The following is a 22,038-nucleotide window of genomic DNA, read 5'->3' as shown; positions in this document are numbered from 1 at the left end:
TTTCTTCATAAGTATCTATTAAGGATACTCATGATTTAGAAAATGTTGTATTATGGATCGTATACCTGGTGTTAAATCATAGACAGTTTTCACCCTTATGAACTCACAGACCAACAATTAAGACTAAATAAGAATGAACACATGATTATAGAAGATTGCATGGTAGACATGGAGATGTTCTACCCAGATTGCCTTTCAAAGAAGGACTTGATGTGGGGAGTGTGGTTAAGATAGATGCCAGCCATCAGCTCCCCCAGTTCTGCCTCCACAGTCTCTACCCTGCAACTGAGCTAAGTAGAAGTATAAACAGCGGGCTGCTGTGGCTTGATGTGGAACAACTCTGACAGCAGTCCTTACTCCAGAACTGCGAGCTAGGTTGGCTGAGGCTCCATCAGGCCTGCCTTGCAGTTAGGCTTCCCCCTCTGCTCATTCTGCTTCCCTGCTCTTTTCACACTAGCTGATTCTTAATAAACATCTTTCAATCTAAACTCTATGTCAGTGTCAGGTTTTAAAGAATGAAACTTGTGACAATGAATAATTTCTATTTTTAAACCCTGAATGCTCATAAACAAGGATGTAAACTTCAAATCTGATTTTCTACCATTTTTGGCCTAACAAAATTTCAGTTTCATATGGTTCCAATGAATATAGCACAGTTTTGATGAAACCCTGAATTCTCAGAAGCAATGCTATATGCCAGTTATCAGCAGGTACATTCAGGACTCATAAGTCTATCTTACATATTCCTGTAAATATGTCAACACATAGTAAGTGCTCAAAATGTTACTTCACACAATATTATTCTTTGTAGGTACTTATTACAGTGCCTGCCTGCTTTGAAATTCTGCTGCTTGCTCCTCATCGCCAAAACTGGGTGAAAAAGATCAGATATGTTATATTTGATGAGGTAGGTTTGGTGTTCTTTCTTTACTTAATTCCCTAGTGCACACTTGCATAGCAATGAAGATATTTGGTGTTTCAGGACATCTATCCCCTTGGATGGAGTTCAGATTGAGAAGGCCTCCGTTTTTTTTTCCTGAGTGATTTTTCAGGAAAAATCACTTTTTTGGCTCCCTTTTCCTGTTGTGACTCAATAGGGTAAAATGATGCACCCTGCAGAGTTCTGTATGGGAGTGGAATCCTTCATTGACAACGGTTTCAGGGGAAATAGAATTCAACCATCCTGGTACAAGTTTCCCTGGACAGAGATTTCAATCCAATCTTTGACCTCTAAAGTAAATAATTTTTGGTTCTAACAATGATGTCAATTACATAAGTTTTATCAGTCATGATCCCAACAGATAATTAAATGACACTCTTGAAATGCAATAATTCAAGAACTGTATTTTTCAAAGGTGTATGCGAGGGAATCCACAAGGGTTAGTGCAGTAATATAGAGCTAGTAGTTTGCCCCTAGGCTTAAAGGGGCAGGGCGTGGAAGCATTTATGGAAACTCAAAAGGAGATTCCAATTGAGTTGGCCATATTGTGAGGAACATAGCTGATTCAAGGTAGCTTTGCAGGAAAGGAGCCAATGGAAAAATGACCTCAGCCTCAGTCTCCCCACTTCTTCTGATCTATGGCCAAGACCCTCCATAGGCCAAACGCAGTGGAACCAGAAATCATAAGAGTCCTTTTGACGAAGTGTCTATAGGTCAGCTTCCCTGGGAAGAGAGAGCAGAATAAAAAACAATGTAGATTTGTAGCGATTTATTGGGGCAAATGGAAGATACTTAGCAAAGCTATATTGCAGCATTATTTGGAATATTTATTGGTCAGGCATGGTGGCTCACACCTGTAATCCCAGGACTGTGGGAAGCTGAGGTGGGCAGATTGCCTGAGGTCAGGAGTTTGAGGCCAGCCTGGCCAACGTGGTGAAACCCCATCTCTACTAAAAATACAAAAATTAGCTGGGTGTGGTGGCAGGCGCCTGTAATCTCAGCTACTCAGGAGGCTGAGGCAGGAGAACCACTTGAACCCAGGAGGTGGAGGTTGCAGTGAGCCAAGATCGTACCACTGCACTCCAGCCTGGGTACCAGAGTGAAACTCCATCTCCAAAAAAAAAAAAAAAAGAAAGAAAGAAAGAAAGAAAAAAAGGGGGAATATTTATTAAAAGAGATTTAAAACATGATAGAAAGATATATTCTTTGACTCTGTGGAATTTTACATTCAAAGGGGAAAAGTTTAACAAATCTCTGTAACTTACCTTTTCCTTGCTGTAAACTTGGAGCTACCAAATAGGCTGTGCTTTGGATTTGTTTGATACTTATTTATTATATTTATTTTTGGTTAATCTCATATTGCATCGTGAAGGTCTTGAATATTATAGTTTTCAAAAATCCAACAACTTTGTCTATGCAATCTAGAACTTTGAATTAAAATCTGATCTCAAAACTCTGAAGTGATATGACGATATGACTTTGGCTATTTCAGTTTTTCAAATTTTGTGTAAGGGATAAAACCAAAAGGTTTTAAAGGCTAATGTCTATTCTGGCAGAATCAGGGAACAGTGCTATCTAATGCAAAGCATAAGGTCAATATTTGATGGAGTGGTATTTTATCTCACCAGGACAAGCCCAGATGGGCAGTGGGTATGCATATTCTAATAGGTATATAATTTGACTTTGATAGTAAGTCTTTTTCAGTTGCTTGCTAGGTGTCATACTTTAATCTCTTAAATGAAGACCACATTTGAGACTCTTTTCTGAATCTAGTTTGATTTGCTCATCCGTTCATTTACTCAGCAGATATTTAAGGAGTGCCTCCTCAGTGCTAGGCTTTGTGTCAGTGGCTAGGAATAGAATATTCAGGTCTAAGGTTACAGTTTACTTAATGCCTTATCTATTAGACACTGGAGCTGACAGCAGTTTAATTAAGAAAGAGGAAATAAACAAGTGAGCTCACAAATGATGATGCCAGCCCACGTTGGTACAAACTGTGAAGGGAGAGACCAGGCTGTCATGACTGCAGTCCTGGCAGAGTGTCAGGAGGAGGCAACTCTGGAATAGGTGGTCAGAAAAGTCTTTTTTATGGAGTGGCATCGAGCTGAACTCTACCATTTGAATAATAGAGGGTAAGAGTATTTTAAGCAGAGGGAATAATATATGTGAAAGCTCTTGGGTAGAAAGGGTGAGTTCAAGGAACAAAGAAAAGGTCATTCTTTCTGGACCATAGTAAAGGTGGAGACAGTGGATTGAGATAAAGCCAGAGAGGCAGCAGCGGCCAAATGATGCCAGACATTATACATCCCATTAAGGAGTTTATATTTTATTTCACATGCAAAGGGAAGATATTAAAGCAATTTATTTAGTGACATGACTTGATATAGTTTATCTTTTTAAACTTTTTTTTTTGAGATGGAGTCTCGCTCTGTTGCCCAGGCTGGAACCCAGTGGCGCGATCTCAGCTCACTGCAAGCTCTGCCTTCCGGGTTCACGCCATTCTCCTGCCTCAGCCTCCGAAGTAGCTGGGACTACAGGCACCCGCCACCACGCCCGGCTAATTTTTTTTGTTTTCTTAGTGGAGACGGGGTTTCACTGTGTTAGCCAGGATGGTCTCGATCTCCTGACCTCGTGATCCGCCCTCCTCGGCCTCCCAAAGTGCTGGGATTACAGGTGTGAGCCACCGCGCCCGGCCAACATTTTTATTTTGGCTGTGATGTGAAGAATTTAAGGGGAGATAGGGAGGCTAAGTACAGTAGTCAAGTGGATATTGTGGTAACGCTGCTGAGATATGAGAATAGCTAGGTTGGCGGTAGACATGAAGAGAAATGCATTGAGTTGAAGGAAATTTTTGAAAGTAAAGTAAAGCAGAACTGTGGGTGCCTTGGTTGTGAGGATTTTTAATATTTCTTTAAACTTGGCATGGTCACTTAAAGGCGATGGGAAGGCATGCATGACAATTTCAAGATTCCATGTCTTAACTTTCATTTGCTATTTTTAAATCAACTTTTCAGTTGAGATTTTTTTGTTGTTGTTTAATAGGTTCATTGTCTTGGTGGAGAAATTGGAGCAGAAATCTGGGAACATCTCCTTGTCATGATCCGATGTCCCTTTTTGGCTCTTTCAGCTACCATAAGTAATCCTGAACATCTCACCGAGTAGGCATTAAGTTTCAATTTGGACAGAGTGTTTATCTATTTTGAATGTTTGAATTTCATAATTTCTCTGTGGATTCTGAGGAGTTTCATAATTTTCTAGTGAATTTAGTAGTTTATTTCTGAATCTTCAAGAAACTGCATCTCTCTACACCTCCTGGCCATAGTTGAGGAAAGCCACCCTGTATAAATTAAGGACTTCCCCACCTAGATCTACAATTGAGTAGGAAATTTCCCCCATCCCAAAAATGATTCATCAGAAAAGATATATTTTTGTTTCTTTTTTTGTCCTTCACCAAGAAATAAAAAATAAAATGATATAACAACACACTCAGCCATGGGTCCTGTGGTCCATTTTCCCACTTTACAGAGATGTTTAGAAAGATAGCAAATTCTTATTAGATGAAAGCCCCATTTTATCTTGTCATTGGGCTTGATTTTTGCCTACTACTAATAATTTTTTTTACTTTACAATAATATTTATTTATTTACTAATAACAATCCTATAATACCTCCTATGTGCCCAGTACTAAGTGCTTTACATGTATTAATTTATTTTAAATGCCCAGCAACCCTTATGATTTATGCTTACTTCCATTACTACTATTAAATAGTCACAGTTCCAATATGACTACCATATTTCCATTTTAAAATGTGGAAAACTAGGTACAGAAAGATGAAGTTATTCAACCAAGAGACACAGCTATTACTAAGAAGGTTGGGATTTAATTTCAGGTAGTCTGGCTTCTGAGTCTATTCCCCTAAGTACACTTTATAAGGAAGATGAAATTGTCTTTACTTAAACTACTTAATTTCACAGGAAGTAGTTCCATGTTCTGCCTAAATAATATGTACATTTATTTTTTAAGGTGGCTACAATCGGTAAAATGGTACTGGAAACAAGAAGACAAAATAATTGAAAATAATACCGCTTCTAAAAGACATGTGGGTCGTCAGGCCGGCTTTCCCAAAGACTACTTGCAAGTAAAACAATCGTATAAAGTTAGACTTGGTATGTTTGATATATTTATATAAAGCTTGCCTTTTACTTTATTATTTTTAAAAAATCTGCCATTACCTTGATCTTGATGCCGTTTACTTTAAATTTGTTTCAGTGATTACATTTCCATTGATGTGGAAATTCTTGTTCTTCATTTTTAGTGCTCTATGGAGAGAGGTATAATGATCTAGAGAAGCATGTATGTTCAATAAAACATGGTGACATTCATTTTGATCATTTTCACCCATGTGCTGCACTAACAACAGATCATGTAAGTAATATTTTAGCCATATTTGTTCTAAGTAATATAAAATATTTGTATATATTATAAATAAATGCTGCCTAATTGATATTTATCAGAATTATAGAATAGAATTACAGAATTACAGAAACTGATACTTTAACCTTAATTTAAAAAAATAACAAGAGTATTCTTTCTAATTCTCATTGGTTCTTCAACAATGCCTGAATACACAAAGATTAAAAACCACTACAAATTTAACCTGAATTTTTAGCTAATTTTATTTATTCTCGGATGTTTTCTTTGGCAATTTTTCTTCCTCTCAGCTCCCATGTCTTGTCTGTCTACCCCTCTGACACTAATTCTTCTCATAGTGCAGCCGTACAATTATATGTAGACAATCCGTAGTACATAGAAAAATCAGGTAAAAGACATTCTCACTGACGTAGCAATCACGACATGATTTTTTTGGTGGTGAGCCAGTAACGTGGAGGTCTTAGGAAGATTTCAGCTGGGACACCGGGCTGTGAGTGGGGAAAGATTTCTTAATTTTTCTTGCATAGTTCTCTTCCTCTCTCATCCTAGTCCCATACATGGCCCATTTAAACTTCCTTTGGCTTTCAAAGTGATGATTAGTCAATAGTTTTGTCTTCCTTCTAAAACCTTAAATATATTCCAAATTCTGTTATGTTAAACATAATAAGGCATCCATCATAAGATTGTTGTGATGATTAAAGGAGGTAAAATATGTAAAATTTTTAGAGCACAAAAGTCAACATAATTTGACACGAATATAATTAAATGTAACTCTCAGCTTTCTTTGAAGATAATTTTGATCTTTCCAAGTCTCTTTTGACTTTCTTTTGGAAAAAGCTAAATGCATACCTCCTTAGCTTGACAACCAAGGTCATCTATGACCTGGCCCCAATCTCCTTTCCATTCATTCACTGGGGATATCTTACCTGGCAGCCCTCATGCTATATATTGCTCTTAGAATATTTCAAACCGGATGCCAAATACCAGTCATTCAGATCCTGTTCATCTTCCATAATTCTTCAAATGTGAAACCTTTTCTGAATTATTCTCTGACTTTCTTAGCTAGATGTAATCTTTCTTCTCTCAATAATACCTTGTCTGTGTTTCTAATACGACACCAGCCATGATGAGCTTACTGCTTAAGTTGTTTACATGCATATAGTCTTTACTTACTAGAATAACTCTTCGAAGACAAATTTTGTGTCCTTCATTTCCTAACAAATTGCTATGTATATAAAAGGTACTAAGTGTATGTTAAATAAGAACAGCTAACCTAAATTGAGCACTTACTTCATGTTCTAAAAATTCTACGTTTTTAAACCTCTTTTAACCATTACAACAATCTTATGATAGATGTCTTAATACTATTCCCATTTTACAATGAGGAAAGTGAGGCATAGAGAACTTAACTAACTCAGTGTTGCATCATTAAGTAAATGGTGGGGCCAGGATACAATCTCAAACAAGTTGGCTTCTAAAAGCAAGCTGGCTGATGGTAATTTTCTAATAGGATTTTGTTATGGGAACTTATCTCTTGTGTGACAATGGCCCAATCCAAATTCTAAATAAACCTAAATATGGACAAAATTCTTGTGACTTAACTCATACCCCAAATCTAGAATATGGATGATAACCCACATATAAGAATAAAAGGCACTTTATTCTCTCATTTTGCTTTCTCCCTTCCCTTCCCTTCCCTTCCCTTCCTTCCCTCCTTCCCTCCTTCCCTCCCTTCTTTCCTTTATGATATCCAGGAGTTATCTGACATTTTCATCATTACCTGGCATTTTAAAAACAGTATAGTTTTTAAAAATTATTCTGTGTAGGATGGTTCAAGGCAGATTATCTTTAAGCAGCAATGAATATAGTGGTTTGGAGTACTTGCTGAAATTGTCATTTTGGTCCAAGTGCCTTTCCTCTATTTTCAGTAGCTATTAATGGAGTAACTGGAAAGCAATAGAACTACTACAGTGTGCTGTGACCCCAGATGACTTCTGCAAAGGTCATGCTGTTGTATGAGTCTTCTTAAGATGTCTAGACTTTTGTGGCAGGAATGCAGAATGAACATAAAGACTTAGGTATTAGTAAGTCCGTTTTGACAGCTGCATGTATAGCATGTGTTTATACAGGACATATCCTAAAGAAGCAGTGATAAAAACCAAGGAGACCTTTCAACTGAGTAAATAATTCCTGGTCTTGTGTAGTCTGTTTTTCAGATTAATATGAAAAAATGGAGTGGCAAGAAAAAAACATAATAAACTATGGCAACATAAGAAGGGCCATCCACCTGGGTCCTTTCCTCTATAGTTGTAGTATAAAAATGATTTCAGGAGTGGGGGCAGGACCCACTAGTGAGCTGGTCTGAATCCAACCATGGTGAGGGATCACCTTCAATCCATACATGGCTTGTTTCTGGCTAAGGACAGTGTCTTTGGCTTTTGGCCCAATTTTCATGCCACACAGGAACAGCTGCTGACTCCTGGAGAGCTATCAGCCCCAGGAAGTCCTTGAAAGAACTGCTGTCTATCTGTTTCTGCTCAGCATAGATCAATGCCTACCGTCACCTATGACATTAGGGACAATGTGGTTTACAAAAATAGCATCATGGTATAATACTATTGTGTTTATAAATAAAGAATGGTACAAATCTGTGACCTTTTATTTCTCTTCATTTTCTGCCTAGACTCACTCAACTTTTGCAGGATCATTAGTCACTGTGTAGTGGAGAACAACTGAATTGGATCCCCAGTATTTAGGCATAGGACTGTTAAACTGATTTAAAAGATTAAGAACTATAAGGGATAATTAGTCAATCATATTGATGGCTGTGGCATTAATCATATGCCAGGCATTTTACTAAGTCTGTTACATATGTTATCTAATATAATTCTCATAAGAAATCTATGTCACAGGCAGAATTATCCTCCATTTTAGAAATGAGGAAGCTCAGACCTCTCTAAAAGGCTAAGAGACTTAAGAAATCATAAGCATTCTAGCAACCAAAAACAGAAGATTTATATTTTAAAATTATAATAAATCTTGGATTTATTGTATGTTTTTATTTTAGATAGGTCGAATAAGTAACCACTTTCAAGTAATACCTAACAAGAGAGCAAGATGCCAACATTACAAAATAATAGGTGTTTTGTTTTATTTAGTATGTTGACATAATATAGTCCTTAGCATTTAGCTATCTTTCAGGACTCCAACTGAGATGTTAAATGATGATTCCGGGAATTGTTTTACGTTCTATAGTTTTAAAGGTTTGAAGAACATATGTTGATTTTGTCTGCTCTCACTGCAGTCTTTAGGGTGGAAGTAAAAATATTGTATTTTCATTCCTATATTATGGATGAGGAACTAGCATTTACAGGTGCAATTAGAACCAGATCTTCTGATTCAAACTCTCCGTACTTTCCATTCTACCAAACATCATCTCCAGTTTTTTTCAACTGTGTTGTGTTTGGAGTGGCTTTTTTAGCCCCGAAATTTGAAACCTGAATTTTAAAACGTATTAATAGCTATTTACGAAAGCAAGTGCCCTATTGTCAAATTATTTTGGATACATTTGCATGCTGTATTTACTTCTTTGAGATTTAACATTTCCAGTGAGAAATCCCAAAGAATCCTATTTGATACAATATATATCATTTCTCTCTCCTTTTTCTTTTTTGAAGAATACTGTCTTAGCCCATTCAACAGGCTTCTGTAACAAAAATATCACAAATTGAGAGGTTTTAGAAACAAAGATTTATTTTTCAGAATTCTGGAGGCTGGGAAGTCCAAGGTCAAGGCACTGGGAGATTTGGTGTCTTGTGGGGGCCTGCTTTCTGGTTCATAGATAGCTGTCTTCTTGCTGTGCCCTCACATGGCAGAAGGGACAGGGGAGATCTCTGTGGTCTCTTTTATAACAGCATTAATCCCATTCATGAGGGTTCTTCCTTCATGACCGAATCATCTCCCAAAGGATTTGCCTCCAGATACCATCACATTGGGGATTCGGTTTCAATATGTCAGTTTTGGGGGAAGACAAACATTCAGTCTATACTACATTCCTATTAACATCTCAGAGAGTATGTTTCTACATGCAAATGATTTGTAGCAGTAGTGATTGAAACCAGTAGAAAATACTACAGTGAAACTTTTTGAGAACAGGAATTTTTTATTTCCACTTAAAAATATTTGTGGAAAAAATGAATGGCATACATTATTAAGAAGACTTAAAGCAGACCTGTCAGTGACCTTTGGGAGAAATTTCTTGGAGTCTTGAAGGTGGTTTGAGAGCCTTTATCTTGAAGTTGACCCAATTCTTATCTTGAAATTTAAGCAAATAAGATTTTCCCATTTTAGCCTGGCTTGGTACACATAAAAGTAAATAATCACATTCTTAATTACATCAGTTTTGGTGTTAGCTGTAAGGTAGAGGTTATGTATTGTCTAAACTGAGTCCACAAATCTTTCAGCTTCCCATCGCTCTGATTTCAATTATGAAGTCAGTTCATAGAAATTAGCACAATGAAAAGGTCTTAGGAAGTAATATTAAAATTTTTTGGTGGGCTTTTGGCTTTTTTCCCTCTTTTGTGATTCAGGGAACTGTGTTGATAGAATTTGGTAGCATTTAGCACCTATCAGCATTTGAACATTTTAGTTTATTGCCTTTCAGTGTCTTTGGGTTATGATAGTGACTAAGAGGCAAAGGATACGACATAAAATAAAATAAAGGGTAAAAATTTTAATTTTATTTTAAACAGATTGAAAGGTATGGATTCCCTCCTGATCTTACCCTTTCACCTCGAGAAAGCATCCAGCTGTATGATGCCATGTTTCAAATTTGGAAAAGTTGGCCCCGGGCCCAGGTAAATAATAAAGATGTAATTAATCCTATTATAGAGGATGATAACATTGACAAACTCTCACCCTTTCTAATCACTGGCATCTAATCTTTTAAAATTATTAGTTGACTCTTCCTACAATAAGAGTGCCTCTTCTCATATTTCTAACATTATCTGTTTGTTTTTTAATGGGTTTTAATTTGTATTTTATTTAATTCCTGAGAATATTTCTTCTTTTTTTTTTTGAAATCTTTTCAACTTCTGCAACTTCTAGAACACTATTATATTTCAGTCTTCTTACACCTTAGATTCATATTTCTTTTTATTACACTTGCTTCCCTTCTAAGTCCCAATTGCTGTTTGTTTTCATCTTCTACTTTGTTTTGCTTTGTATCCTCTCTTTTGAAGAGCTCATCCATCCTAGTAACGTTATGCATTAGAAGCCATGTGGAGATAAAAAGTTTAACCATCTCTGCGCTCAAGAAACTTGTAAGGCTGTTAATGAGGCATATAATTGAGAAATACTTTTGGATTTTCTTGCATGATTGTGCCTAATTTTGTAATATTTGTTTCCAAGGAACTGTGCCCAGAAAACTTCATTCATTTTAACAATAAATTAGTCATTAAAAAGATGGATGCTAGAAAATATGAAGAGAGTCTAAAGGCAGAATTAACAAGTTGGATTAAAAATGGCAACGTAGAGCAGGTAATTTTCATATGCTTTTTGGCCAAACTTTATTTTTGTTGTTTTCTTGAGTTATATCATTCAGTTAATACCATTTTCTGATTTTTTTAATCCTCAATTTTTATTTTAGAAATTTAAGTTGAACTTGAAGTCTAGTAATTCTGAGATAGAATAAAAAGAGAAAGTAAACTGGTCTTTGTCTTATCCTCAGTGTCTTCTGAACCATGTGCCAGAGGCTACTGGTTGCTTCTAAATGGCATAGCAGATAAGAACAGAATGTTCACTATCCATAGAGATGATATTGTTGATACTTTGGCAGTAGAGAAACTGAACTCACAGTAACAGTCTCTGAGAAGATTGTTTTACTCCTCTGTCTTTTTTGACTTGGAGTTTATTGTCCTTTTCTTCTTATTTCAGGTTGTAGGAACTATTTGTATATTAAAACTTTACCTGGAATTATATAAGTTATGGATATTTGTTTTAATAAGTTGATGGTCTTCATATTTTGAAATTGGATTTATTGGTGCAGATTGAGGAATGACATATATTAGACTTTTCTCATTGGATTTTTTTTTGTTGTAATACCTTAATCTACTCCCATTCAAAAACATAATATAATTGAGTTACATTTTCTTCTAGCTATTTTGTCATTTACAGACCTTGAAAATATATTTGGATGTGATTTTTTGACATAATGTAGAAACTGATTCACACTTGCCCTCTTGTCATAGTGAAACCAGCATCATTTGCTGAAAAATCCTTCTATTCCTGATTTGTATTGTCTTAAAAATTGCAGGTTAAATTGCATATGTGTGTATATATTACTGCCAAATTTTTGTTCTCTAGTGTATGGATTTGTATGTTTCTTTGATGGTTCTTTGCCTCGTTTTATAATGTACTTTCATAGGACTATTTAAAAAAAACCCAAAAACATATATTAGACAACTATGAAAATATTTTAGCAAAAAGTAGTAATTTCTTTCTTTCTCATGCAGAACTTAAAATTGTTTTGTATTCACCACTACAGGCCAGAATGGTACTTCAGAATCTTAGTCCTGAAGCAGATTTGAGTCCAGAAAACATGATCACCATGTTTCCACTTCTAGTTGAAAAACTGAGGAAAATGGAGAAGTTACCTGCACTATTTTTTTTGTAAGTTATTTAATTCAATTTGGTTTTGCTTGTAATTGTATTAGACTCATTCCTTTAAGGCAGAGGTCCCCAACCTCCGGGCCACAGACCGTCACTGGCCCAGCCCATGGTCTGTTAGGAATTGTGCCATAGAGCAGGAGGTGAGTGGTGGGCCAGCGAGCATTGCTGCCTGAGCTCCACTTCCTGTCACATCAACCCTATTGTGAACTGCACATGTGAGGGATCTAGGTTGCATGCTCCTTATGAGAATCTAACGAATGTCTGGTGATCTGAGGTGGGGCAGTTTCATCCCGAAACCATCCCCCTCAATCCTTGTGCACCACTTCCCCACCGCCACCCACTGCCAAGTTGTCTTCCATGAAACCAGTCCCCGGTGCCACAAAGGTTGGCGACTGCTGCTTTAAGGTGAGGGGAGTTATACAAAGTTCCCTATCGTAGTGCAGTGTTCATTACTATTTCTGGGACCCATTGGTTATTTGAATACATACGTTTTGTTTAAAAACCGCATGTTCTCACTCATAGGTGGGAATTGAACAATGAGAACACTTGGACACAGGAAGGGGAACATCACACACCAGGGCCTGTTGTGGGGTGGGGGGAGAGGGGAGGCATAGCATTAGGAGATATACCTAATGTAAATGGTGAGTTAATGGGTGCAGCACACCAACATGGCACATGTATACATGTGTAACAAACCTGCACGTTGTGCACATGTACCCTAGAACTTAAAGTATAATTTTAAAAAAAGAAATTAAAGACGACATAGAAAAAAATACAACTTTCTAGTTCAATTCTTATATTTGTATTTGTGCTATTATGAATTACCTTCTTTATTTAGCTTGCTACTCTATTTTTTGTTTTCTTTCTACTGTAAACTATTATTTTTTATTTAGCCTTGTTAATTTTTAATACATAAAGGTTCTTTGCAAAACAAATTGAATGTATATGCACACAAGTATCCCACATAAAATTAAAGTATCTTCACAATATACTACTTATTGACAGTGTATTTTATTATATTTAATTTATAGTAATGAGAACTCTGATCCAGATACACTGATATCTTGCTAAATTTTATATATTATAGTATCAAATAGCTTAAAATTGAACAAAATAGTGCAATTTCGTTGGACATCAAAGTATAATTTATTAAATGGATAACATACTAGATCCTGGATTAACTTTGGTAACATAGTTTGGGACTAGAACACAATACTCTATTTACTTTGGGCAATTTCAAGCTACACTTAAGCCATGGAAGCTGAAGTAAATAAATCCAGAGTCTTTGTTAGGTGGAAAAGTTTAATGAAACTTGCTCACATGTAAACAGACATATAGGGATGAATCATTGATGATATATTTCTGAAATAATGATGATGGTGAATGTAAGATTGTGTTTGCAAATTTGGGGGATTGCAATAATATTACTCCTTTTATCTTTGTTGTTGGGATAAGGAAAATACATTTCTGCACTGCCAAGGATTTACAAAGCTCACCCATTTCACTTTCAAGTGTGGCTATAGACTGTAATTAGAAACAAAAGTAATTCTGTACCTCTGGGATATTTCTGAAAGCCTCACTGCAAAACAGAAACTGAAAAATAGCTGTTTATTATTCATACCTTCATACAAATATAGGGGAGGCAAAATTTTACTTCTACCACCTTAGGCTTTTTTACCTGGGCCTCAGAATTAGACTGATATAAGACAAATCAATAGAAAAGCATGCACATGTATGTAGTATGTTTTATGTGGTGCAGAAGGCTCCATAAGGAGATGAAAACCCAACGATACAGTTAGAGTTGGACACTTACATAGTGCATTGGACAAAGAGTGGTAAATTGTGAAAAATGTGACAAAGTAAAGGGGTGCAGGCTAGGGTAACTTGGGTGAAGATGTGACTAGGAAGGTGAGAGTTAGTTTAACAAGGTTTGTTAGTATAGATTTTCCTTGTCTTCAAGTTCCCATCTTTGAAGATAGGAGTGTTACTGTCCTTCTGGTATAAAAACATATTTTTGTGGGCATTTAATCTGCTACTTTTAAGAAAAAGAAAGAAGATCAGAGTGATCTTCTTGACCCTGCTGTTTTTTCTAGTGCTTTCAACTCAAAATAGTTGATATGCCAGAGTGGTATATTTTGGGAGTAGCATGTTCCAAAATCCTTCACATACTTAAAATATTTTAAAACTAAAATATTTCACAAAACATCAAAAGTTTAATTATACTTGAAGAATTGAAGCTTGGCATGTTTATATGACTCTTGAATTCTCTACAAAATAAACTGTGAACATCCTTGGTATTACACAATTTGATCCCAGATCATCAAGGGATCTGAGGATTTGTCTGGGCTCAAGTTTTACCTCTAGGAGCTTTTCAAATAGTAGTGTACCCTTAAGCCTTTTGCAGTCTGATCTCTGAAAAAAAATACATGGAGCATATTCAGTGTTTGATGGCAATGGCAGTGTGTGCTTAAGGGCACACACTTCATGGCCAGGCCCAAACTTGGATCCCACCTCTGCCCCCATGAATTGTGTTATTTCTGGACAGCTACTTAATGACTTTAAGCCTTAATTTACTTATTTGCAAAATGAGATGATCAAAATAATAGTACAAAGGATTGGAGTGAGAATTAAATAAACATAAGTTATGAAAGCACTTAGCACAGTGCTACAAAAATGTTATTGAATAAGGTCTAATCTCTAGGTTGCATTCATTCTTGTGAAAGTTGCAGATACCAGGATGATCCCTTTTTGTCAGATCCAAACAGACTGGAGCTGAGAGAGCATGAAGGCGGGGTGTTCATGCTTGCATGGCTGAGATAAACTGTCTCAAGGACTTTCTAAAATAATCCCACAGGCAGTTCTTTATTTAGGGCTGAAGCAATTCAGATAAGATGCCCTTGAAAGAACACCCACCCAGTAATGGCATCTCCACCGATAAATTGATGCCAGCTCTGGTTCTGCGTCTCCAAAACGAAAGAACCGTGTTTCTAAGCAGCTTATGTGAACTTCCCCTTTTGCCAGTACAAGCTTCCTTTTATCTTCCTTCCTTCAGATACATATGTGGCTTGCCATAGCTGTGCATCTTGGGTTATAATTCTCATTTCTTTTTTTTTTTTTTTTTGAGACGGAGTCTCGCTCTGTCGCCCAGGCTGGAGTGCAGTGGCGCGATCTCGGCTCACTGCAAGCTCCGCCTCCTGGGTTCACGCCATTCTCCTGCCTCAGCCTCCCGAGTAGCTGGGACTACAGGCGCCCGCCACCACGCTTGGCTAATTTTTTGTATTTTTAGTAGAGACGGGGTTTCACCGTGTTAGCCAGGATGGTCTCGATCTCCTGACCTCGTGATCCGCCCGCCTCGGCCTCCCAAAGTGCTGGGATTACAGGCGTGAGCCACCGCGCCCGGCCTATAATTCTCATTTCTAATTCCAAATATAGTCAACATATTTGGAGATAGTTTTTCTTTGGTTTTGTTTGGGTTGACATAAAATGTAGGTTATCAGAGAGATTTAAGAGGCAACATTATTTCTAAGTGATCTTTGAACAAGAGTTTTTTAAAAAATGAAGTGGTATGATGAAAGTGACACTATTTAAAAAAGTAATATATTCCTAGGCCCCAGTAACTTGCATTAATGTAAAAAGAGAAGCAACATATGTCAGTTAAAAACAGGATTTGAGAACAGGGGCCTGCAGGCCAGACTCTGCCACATATAAACTGTGGGCTCTTGGGCAGGTCACTGAATCTGGCAATAAGGATATTGATAGAAATATTAATATTAATAGTGCCTTCTTCATAGGATTGTTGTGAGTACTAAATGAGTTAACATACTGAAGTCACTGAGAATAATGCCTGACAACTGTGTATAATTTTTTTTTTTTTGAAGGGGGATGGAGTTGCACTCTGTCGCCCAGGCTGGAGTTCAGTGGTGCAATCTCAGCTCACTGCAACCTCCGCCTCCCAGGTTCAAGCAATTCTCCTGCCTCAGCCTCCCAAGCTGGGATTACAGGCATGTGCCACCACGCCCGGCTAATTTTTGTATTCTGTGTCACCGTGTTGTCCAGGCTGGTCTCGAACTCCTGACTTCAGGTGATCTGCCCACCTCGGCCTCCCAAAGTGCTGAGATTACAGGCATGAGCCACCATGCCCGGCCAACTGTGTATAACTTAAATGTTTACTATTACTATTATTTTATTGTCTACTATATGAAATTTCTTGCCATGTGGCATAGACTGTCAGTTTTAAAATTCTTACTTCACCAGTGTGCCAGTTTATTTACTGTTTAGTAGCTAAACACATTTCCTTTTGATGTTAGCTCTATAAAAACTTTAGAAAGGCCCTTTGCTTCACAACATAGATTTAAAAAGCTTTATTATACAAACCAAATCTATGACTTGCTATAATAAGCTATGGTTAATATAGTGGCAATAGCTATTGGCTACTTGCAGCCACAGCATTTTGCCACCAAGATGCAGTGGAGAAATAAGACCTCCCTGGGCTTTTCAGTGCTCCTGTAAAAAGCCCTGGCTTCTTGACACAGGGAAATGCATGTGAAATAAACATAGGAAATGTTTGCCTTTACTTCCTCTAGAAACATTTTACTTTTCATATATCAGGAGAATTTGATCTGCAGCCATTTGTCTATAAATGTCTAGCAATTTGTAGCTAATTGCTCAGATCTGAGAAAGCCAACCTAGACCAGGTTGCCAGGTTGAGCCCCAGGGTGCCAGGAAGTATGGATCACTATATTCCTAGGTATTTACATTTCAAGAAGTATAAAGCCCAGACCTTGGAGACGTTTCTGCATTGCAAAGTCCAGCAACAACTAGGGTTTATTCTTTGGGAAAGAATCATAGGTTCTCACCTTCTACCAAAAGAACAATTTTTTGTTAATTAATCTTTTTTTTTCTCATTTTTAGAGAAGGGTGGTGTTGAGGATAGCTATCTGTCTTCTGTATATAAATGGAGATAAACGAAGAAAAACCATTGTTCTCTGTTCCTTGCTTATGGAATATTTGACTACTTTTAGAGGAAAAATTTCCATGAGTTCTGATTGCATTGTCCCAGGGGTAATGTCTGGGTGGCGGTGGGGCGGAGCGGGGAGCGGGGAGGGAGAAGGGGAGGGTAGGCAACATTATTTACTATAAGGTAGTTAATAAGGAGTCTGCTGATTCAGAACACCTGGTGTGCACATTCTGGGTAACATTTATAAAGGTGGGTATTAAAAACCCAACAGGCAGATGTCGGGATGCTAGTAGTAGATGGAAATATGGTTTTGAATTGTATTTATGATGTTATTTTCAAGGCGCACATTCTTTTTATTTCCAGATTCAAGTTAGGAGCTGTAGAAAACGCAGCTGAAAGTGCGAGCACTTTCCTAAAGAAAAAGCAGGAGACAAAAAGGCCTCCCAAAGCTGATAAAGAAGCCCATGTCATGGCTAACAAACTTCGAAAAGTTAAAAAATCCATAGAGAAACAAAAGATCATGTAAGTAGTTAACTAAACAAATTGATAAGTAGAGGGTTAAAATACTCCCCAAGTCCTAGTAGGAAACGTAAATTGAATATGTTCTATAAATAAGTTCTAGTTGTCGCTTGGACTTATTTCTAAATTGAGTACATTTGGGTGAGAGAATGGGATAAAGATGAGTGACCATAATTGTACATTCATTCCTTAATTGCATCAATCAGTCTCATTTAGGACTTGGGAGAGGTAGAACCACAGCCTGTCAGCCTAGGTAGATTTTATAACCCGACATAATCATCCTACACAATAAGCACATCTTTGATACATATATGAACTCTGGCTATCACTTAGTTCTCAGAAGGTTTAAATATAGACTACACACTTTGTCTTTGGTCATGACAAAGAAGTCTCACTAATATAACATCACAGTTTTATGAGTGATCATAAAAAGAACTTGAGAATGGATGGAAATGCTGATTTGATGCCTGGAAAGACTTAGCTAATGTAACATCTCTTCCTTGCTCTCAATGTCTAATTCTGTCAACTCTAGGGCCAAAATGTTTATCCCCTCTCTATGATCCTCTCCATCTTAAGTAACTTCCTGGCTTAGAAGCTCATCATATCTTGCCTGGATGATCACAGAAGTCTTTTTTTTGGACTTGAGAGCCTTGAGGTTCACCACTCTCCAATCCAGTCAACAAATGATCTTGCACACATTTGAATTGATTAAATTATCCCATGCTCAATGTTATTCCTTTGCCCTTGCTTAGCTGATGAAGTCTAAACTTCTTTACCATTATGCCAAAATGTTTTGGTATTTGCCTTAACTCTATCAGTCTCACTTCTTACCACTCTCCTCTACCAATATTCAATATTTATGATTCTCCTCACATGACTTACTTTTCAACCTCTTCCTTTCCATGAACTGACCCATCTGCCTTGAGTGCCCTCCTTCCTGATTGCTCCCTTTTTGGTATCTCATCTCCGAATCTTTCCCTGATTCCTGCAGTTAGAATTTCTACCCTCTCTCCTATGTTCTTCTACACTTTCAATAGCTAGTAGATCAATTATTGTAATGCATTGTCGTTTATATGTATTTCTTTTTCCTAAATTTTAAGTTCCTTTTCAACAGGAACCGTGTATTTTTCTTCTTGTGTCTTTAGTGCTTAGCACATTACCTGGCGGGTAATATTATTCCATAAATATATTTGAATGAATGAAAGATATTTCTCTCCAAGTTGAAACAGCTTTTAGAGCATTTCTGATTTAGGTTTTCCAAATTCTAGAGCAAACTAGAATTTGCTGCTGATCCTTCTGCTTATATTTCCTCTACCTATTTTTCTGTTTCCTTAGAAGTGTGGGAGGTAAAAACCCAGGGTCAGCATAGGAGGTGTAAGCCTTCTTAGTGACTGATCCTCAACAACTTTACCTGAGGGCACCAGGAGCCATATTTCAGGTTGGATTAGTGACCAACAATTCAAGTTATAAAAATAAAGTGAGGGTGGGGGGACCCTTTAGATAGTCCCACTCTGGCCTCTTCCATCTGCATCCATTCTCATAAAGCAAGGGGCCAGTGGAGCTAAGGAGACATGCCCACCCAGAGCTCATTCTCACCCTTGAATTCCAGGTTATTATGGAGCTATATTTGTCAAGGTAGGTGGATAGAATTTATTTTATTTGACGGTTTATTACCTTGACTAAAAACTTATAGTGAGGCAATAATATGTGGAGCTTTGCCACATGCTCTGCAAATTTTAGGGCCAGGCCCTTCCATAGTCAGAGCGTTCTCCCCTGAGTTAAAGGTAACATTACTTAACACATAATGATGAAATGCAAGTGAGCACATCTTCTCATATTTAGAATTGTCTTCTGTGCACAGTTAAGAGAAAAATTTAAAAAATCGGCCGGGCGCGGTGGCTCACGCCTGTAATCCCAGCACTTTGGGAGGCCGAGGCGGGCGGATCACGAGGTCAGGAGATCGAGACCATCCTGGCTAACACGGTGAAACCCCGTCTCTACTAAAAATACAAAAAATTAGCCGGGCGTGGTAGCGGGCGCCTGTAGTCCCAGCTACTCGGGAGGCTGAGGCAGGAGAATGGCATGAACCCGGGAGGCGGAGCTTGCAGTGAGCCGAGGTTGCGCCACTGCACTCCAGCCTGGGCGACAGAGTGAGACTCCGTCTCAAAAAAAAAAAAAAAATCAAATAAGTGATAAGTGACTTGGGTGCATGTTACATTGAGGGGTGATGGATGGACAACACAGTATGATGATATAATAGTCTAAGCCAGGGTTTACGGAGGAGTCTCCTAGGTAGATTCCTAGTAGCATACACTGAGATGAGGATATCTGTGGAAGGGATTTATTGAAGGTGTGTGCTCATGAGGGACCTATGAGAAAATGAACGAAGCAAGAAAGGGAAGGTGAAGAAAAGCAAGAATGTGGCTTCTGCTAGAATATAGCGTGATTCTAACCCTACTGGGAATGCTGGGACACCAGAGAATTGCCCCACCTTGAGTCAAGGGGGCTGATTTTTATACTTCATGTCACTCAGACATTGGGTGTGGGCTATTTCCCATCCCCAGGAGAGGTTGTAACCACCCAGGCATCTCCAAGAGGCCTCTGTCAGTTTAGGGCAATTGTGCAGGGAATGGTGCAGCTGAGAGCCTTAGCAACCAAACTCAAAGCAGCTGTAGCATCCACTACAAGGAGGGAAGGAGAATGACTAGAATTGGCAATGTGGAGCAAGGAGAATGCCTACCTTACATCCAAGCCCAGGGTCATGAAGGCCGAGGAAGAGAAAATGATAATCACTTTAGCAAGGAAAAACAGAGTTATCTTGGGAGAACTGGGTTTGGCAAGACTACAGCCAGAAGGAAAGGGAACATCCCAGAAAATATCAATATGTGATAGAATTTTCTCATGATGGATCATAACATCCAGAGGCTGAAGAGGAAGGGCATTAGAGGAAGACTGAGTTATTAAAGATGCACAGCAGGCCGGGCATGGTGGCTCATGCCTGTAATCCCAGCACTTTGGGAGGCCGAGGCAGGTGGACCATGAGGTCAGGAGTTCAAGACAAGCCTGGCCGACATGGTGAAACCCCGTCTCTACTGAAGATACAAAAATTAGCCAGGTGCGGTGGTGGACACCTGTAATCCCAGCTACTCGGGAGGCTGAGGCAGGAGAATTGCTTGAACCCAGGAAGTGGAGGTTGCAGTGAGCTGAGATCACGCCATTACACTCCAGCCTGGGTGACAGAGAAAGACTCCATCTTGAAAATAAAATAAAATAAAATAAAATAATAAAGATGCACAGCCGTGGAAGTCTGGGTGAGAAGACTGATTTGGGAAGTCTTGGGCATCCTCTGGTGGCCAAATCAATTAATTACTTCATTCGTTATTTACAATTTCATTAATTAAAATTTTATTTTTATGAACAGAGATGAAAAGAGCCAGAAAAAAACCAGAAATGTGGATCAAAGCCTAATACATGAAGCTGAACATGATAATCTAGTGAAGTGTCTAGAGAAGAACCTGGAAATCCCACAGGACTGCACATATGCTGATCAAAAAGCAGTGGACACTGAGGTCAGCACTTACAACCTGATCGTTCTCCAAACTATTTCATTTGTCAGCCATAGCTTGTTAGTTGTAGATAATGCTTAATAGGATATATGCATAATATAATACATAATTAATAAAATCCCTACCAAAGGAGAACTCTCCTTTAGCTACATATCACTCTTGAATGCTCTGCAGTGCATATCTAAAAAGGACATAATAGTCTAAGCCAGGGTTCATGGAGGAGTCTCCTAGGTCAAATTCCCTAGTAGCACACACTGAGATGAGGATACCTGTGCAAGAGATTTAGCATTTGTAGATTATTTCTTGCCTGTTAACAGTTCACCTCTGAAAATGTTTGCCGTTTCGTTATTTCTTTCTATTACATTGTTTCCACAGCCTGAATTCTAGACTTCAATTTCACATGCTGCATTTGAAAATTTGGGTGCATGTGGTCCAATACACTTTAAGTAATATTCACAGAATTTCTCAAAATCAGGCGCTTTTTACCTTATAGCTAAAACACCAAAGAGGCATTGGAATAGCTAAAACTGGTATGCAGAAACCTTTTAAAATGCAAATTACTCATGCTTATGGTAGACAAATTTGAAGATATAACTACAGTAATAATAAAATCAATGTCATCACTCATAGTACTCACTGCCCTTCCAGACCAACCTTTTATCTCATTTTCCTGTGACTATACACATACAAACTTACATATATTTTGCGTATGTGTGTACACATATATGTATCATTCTATTGTGCACCTTCTTTTGTAAGCTTCATGGTGTCTTATTTTTTATAACCATGTATTTTGATCATCATTTTAATGAATACTTGATATTATGTTGTGTGAGTGAATACATAATTGAAGTAACCACTAACCAGCCTTTTGCTTTTGGAAGCGTTTTTTTGTCGCTCTTCCTTCATAAGCAGTGTTCATCTTTGTCCATGTATCTCTGGACACAACCGTATT

The 22,038-nt window shown here is 37.8% G+C and overlaps 1 protein-coding gene across 6 annotated transcripts in view; it reads left to right on the top strand.

Annotated features, from left to right (window-relative positions):
• Positions 1-22,038, top strand: part of DDX60 (DExD/H-box helicase 60) — a 173,223-nt gene that overhangs the window by 65,521 nt on the left and 85,664 nt on the right. For all 6 annotated transcript variants that reach the window (XR_010156235.1, XM_063808454.1, XM_063808453.1 and 3 more), the window contains 9 exons: positions 812-907; positions 3,983-4,098; positions 4,965-5,107; positions 5,257-5,366; positions 10,124-10,228; positions 10,782-10,910; positions 11,917-12,041; positions 17,362-17,520; positions 20,939-21,086. Coding sequence is in view for 5 of the 6 variants with exons in the window: in XM_063808454.1 (XP_063664524.1) it covers positions 812-907; positions 3,983-4,098; positions 4,965-5,107; positions 5,257-5,366; positions 10,124-10,228; positions 10,782-10,910; positions 11,917-12,041; positions 17,362-17,520; positions 20,939-21,086 (1,131 nt within the window). In the remaining variant the exon portion in view is untranslated. The remainder of the gene's footprint in view (positions 1-811; positions 908-3,982; positions 4,099-4,964; positions 5,108-5,256; positions 5,367-10,123; positions 10,229-10,781; positions 10,911-11,916; positions 12,042-17,361; positions 17,521-20,938; positions 21,087-22,038) is intronic.

Source organism: Pan troglodytes, chromosome 3 (assembly GCF_028858775.2).
Source record: "Pan troglodytes isolate AG18354 chromosome 3, NHGRI_mPanTro3-v2.0_pri, whole genome shotgun sequence".
Classification (NCBI taxonomy): Eukaryota; Metazoa; Chordata; class Mammalia; order Primates; family Hominidae; genus Pan; species Pan troglodytes.
Note: the sequence above shows the minus strand (reverse complement) of the source record. Positions and strands in the feature narration are given on the sequence as shown.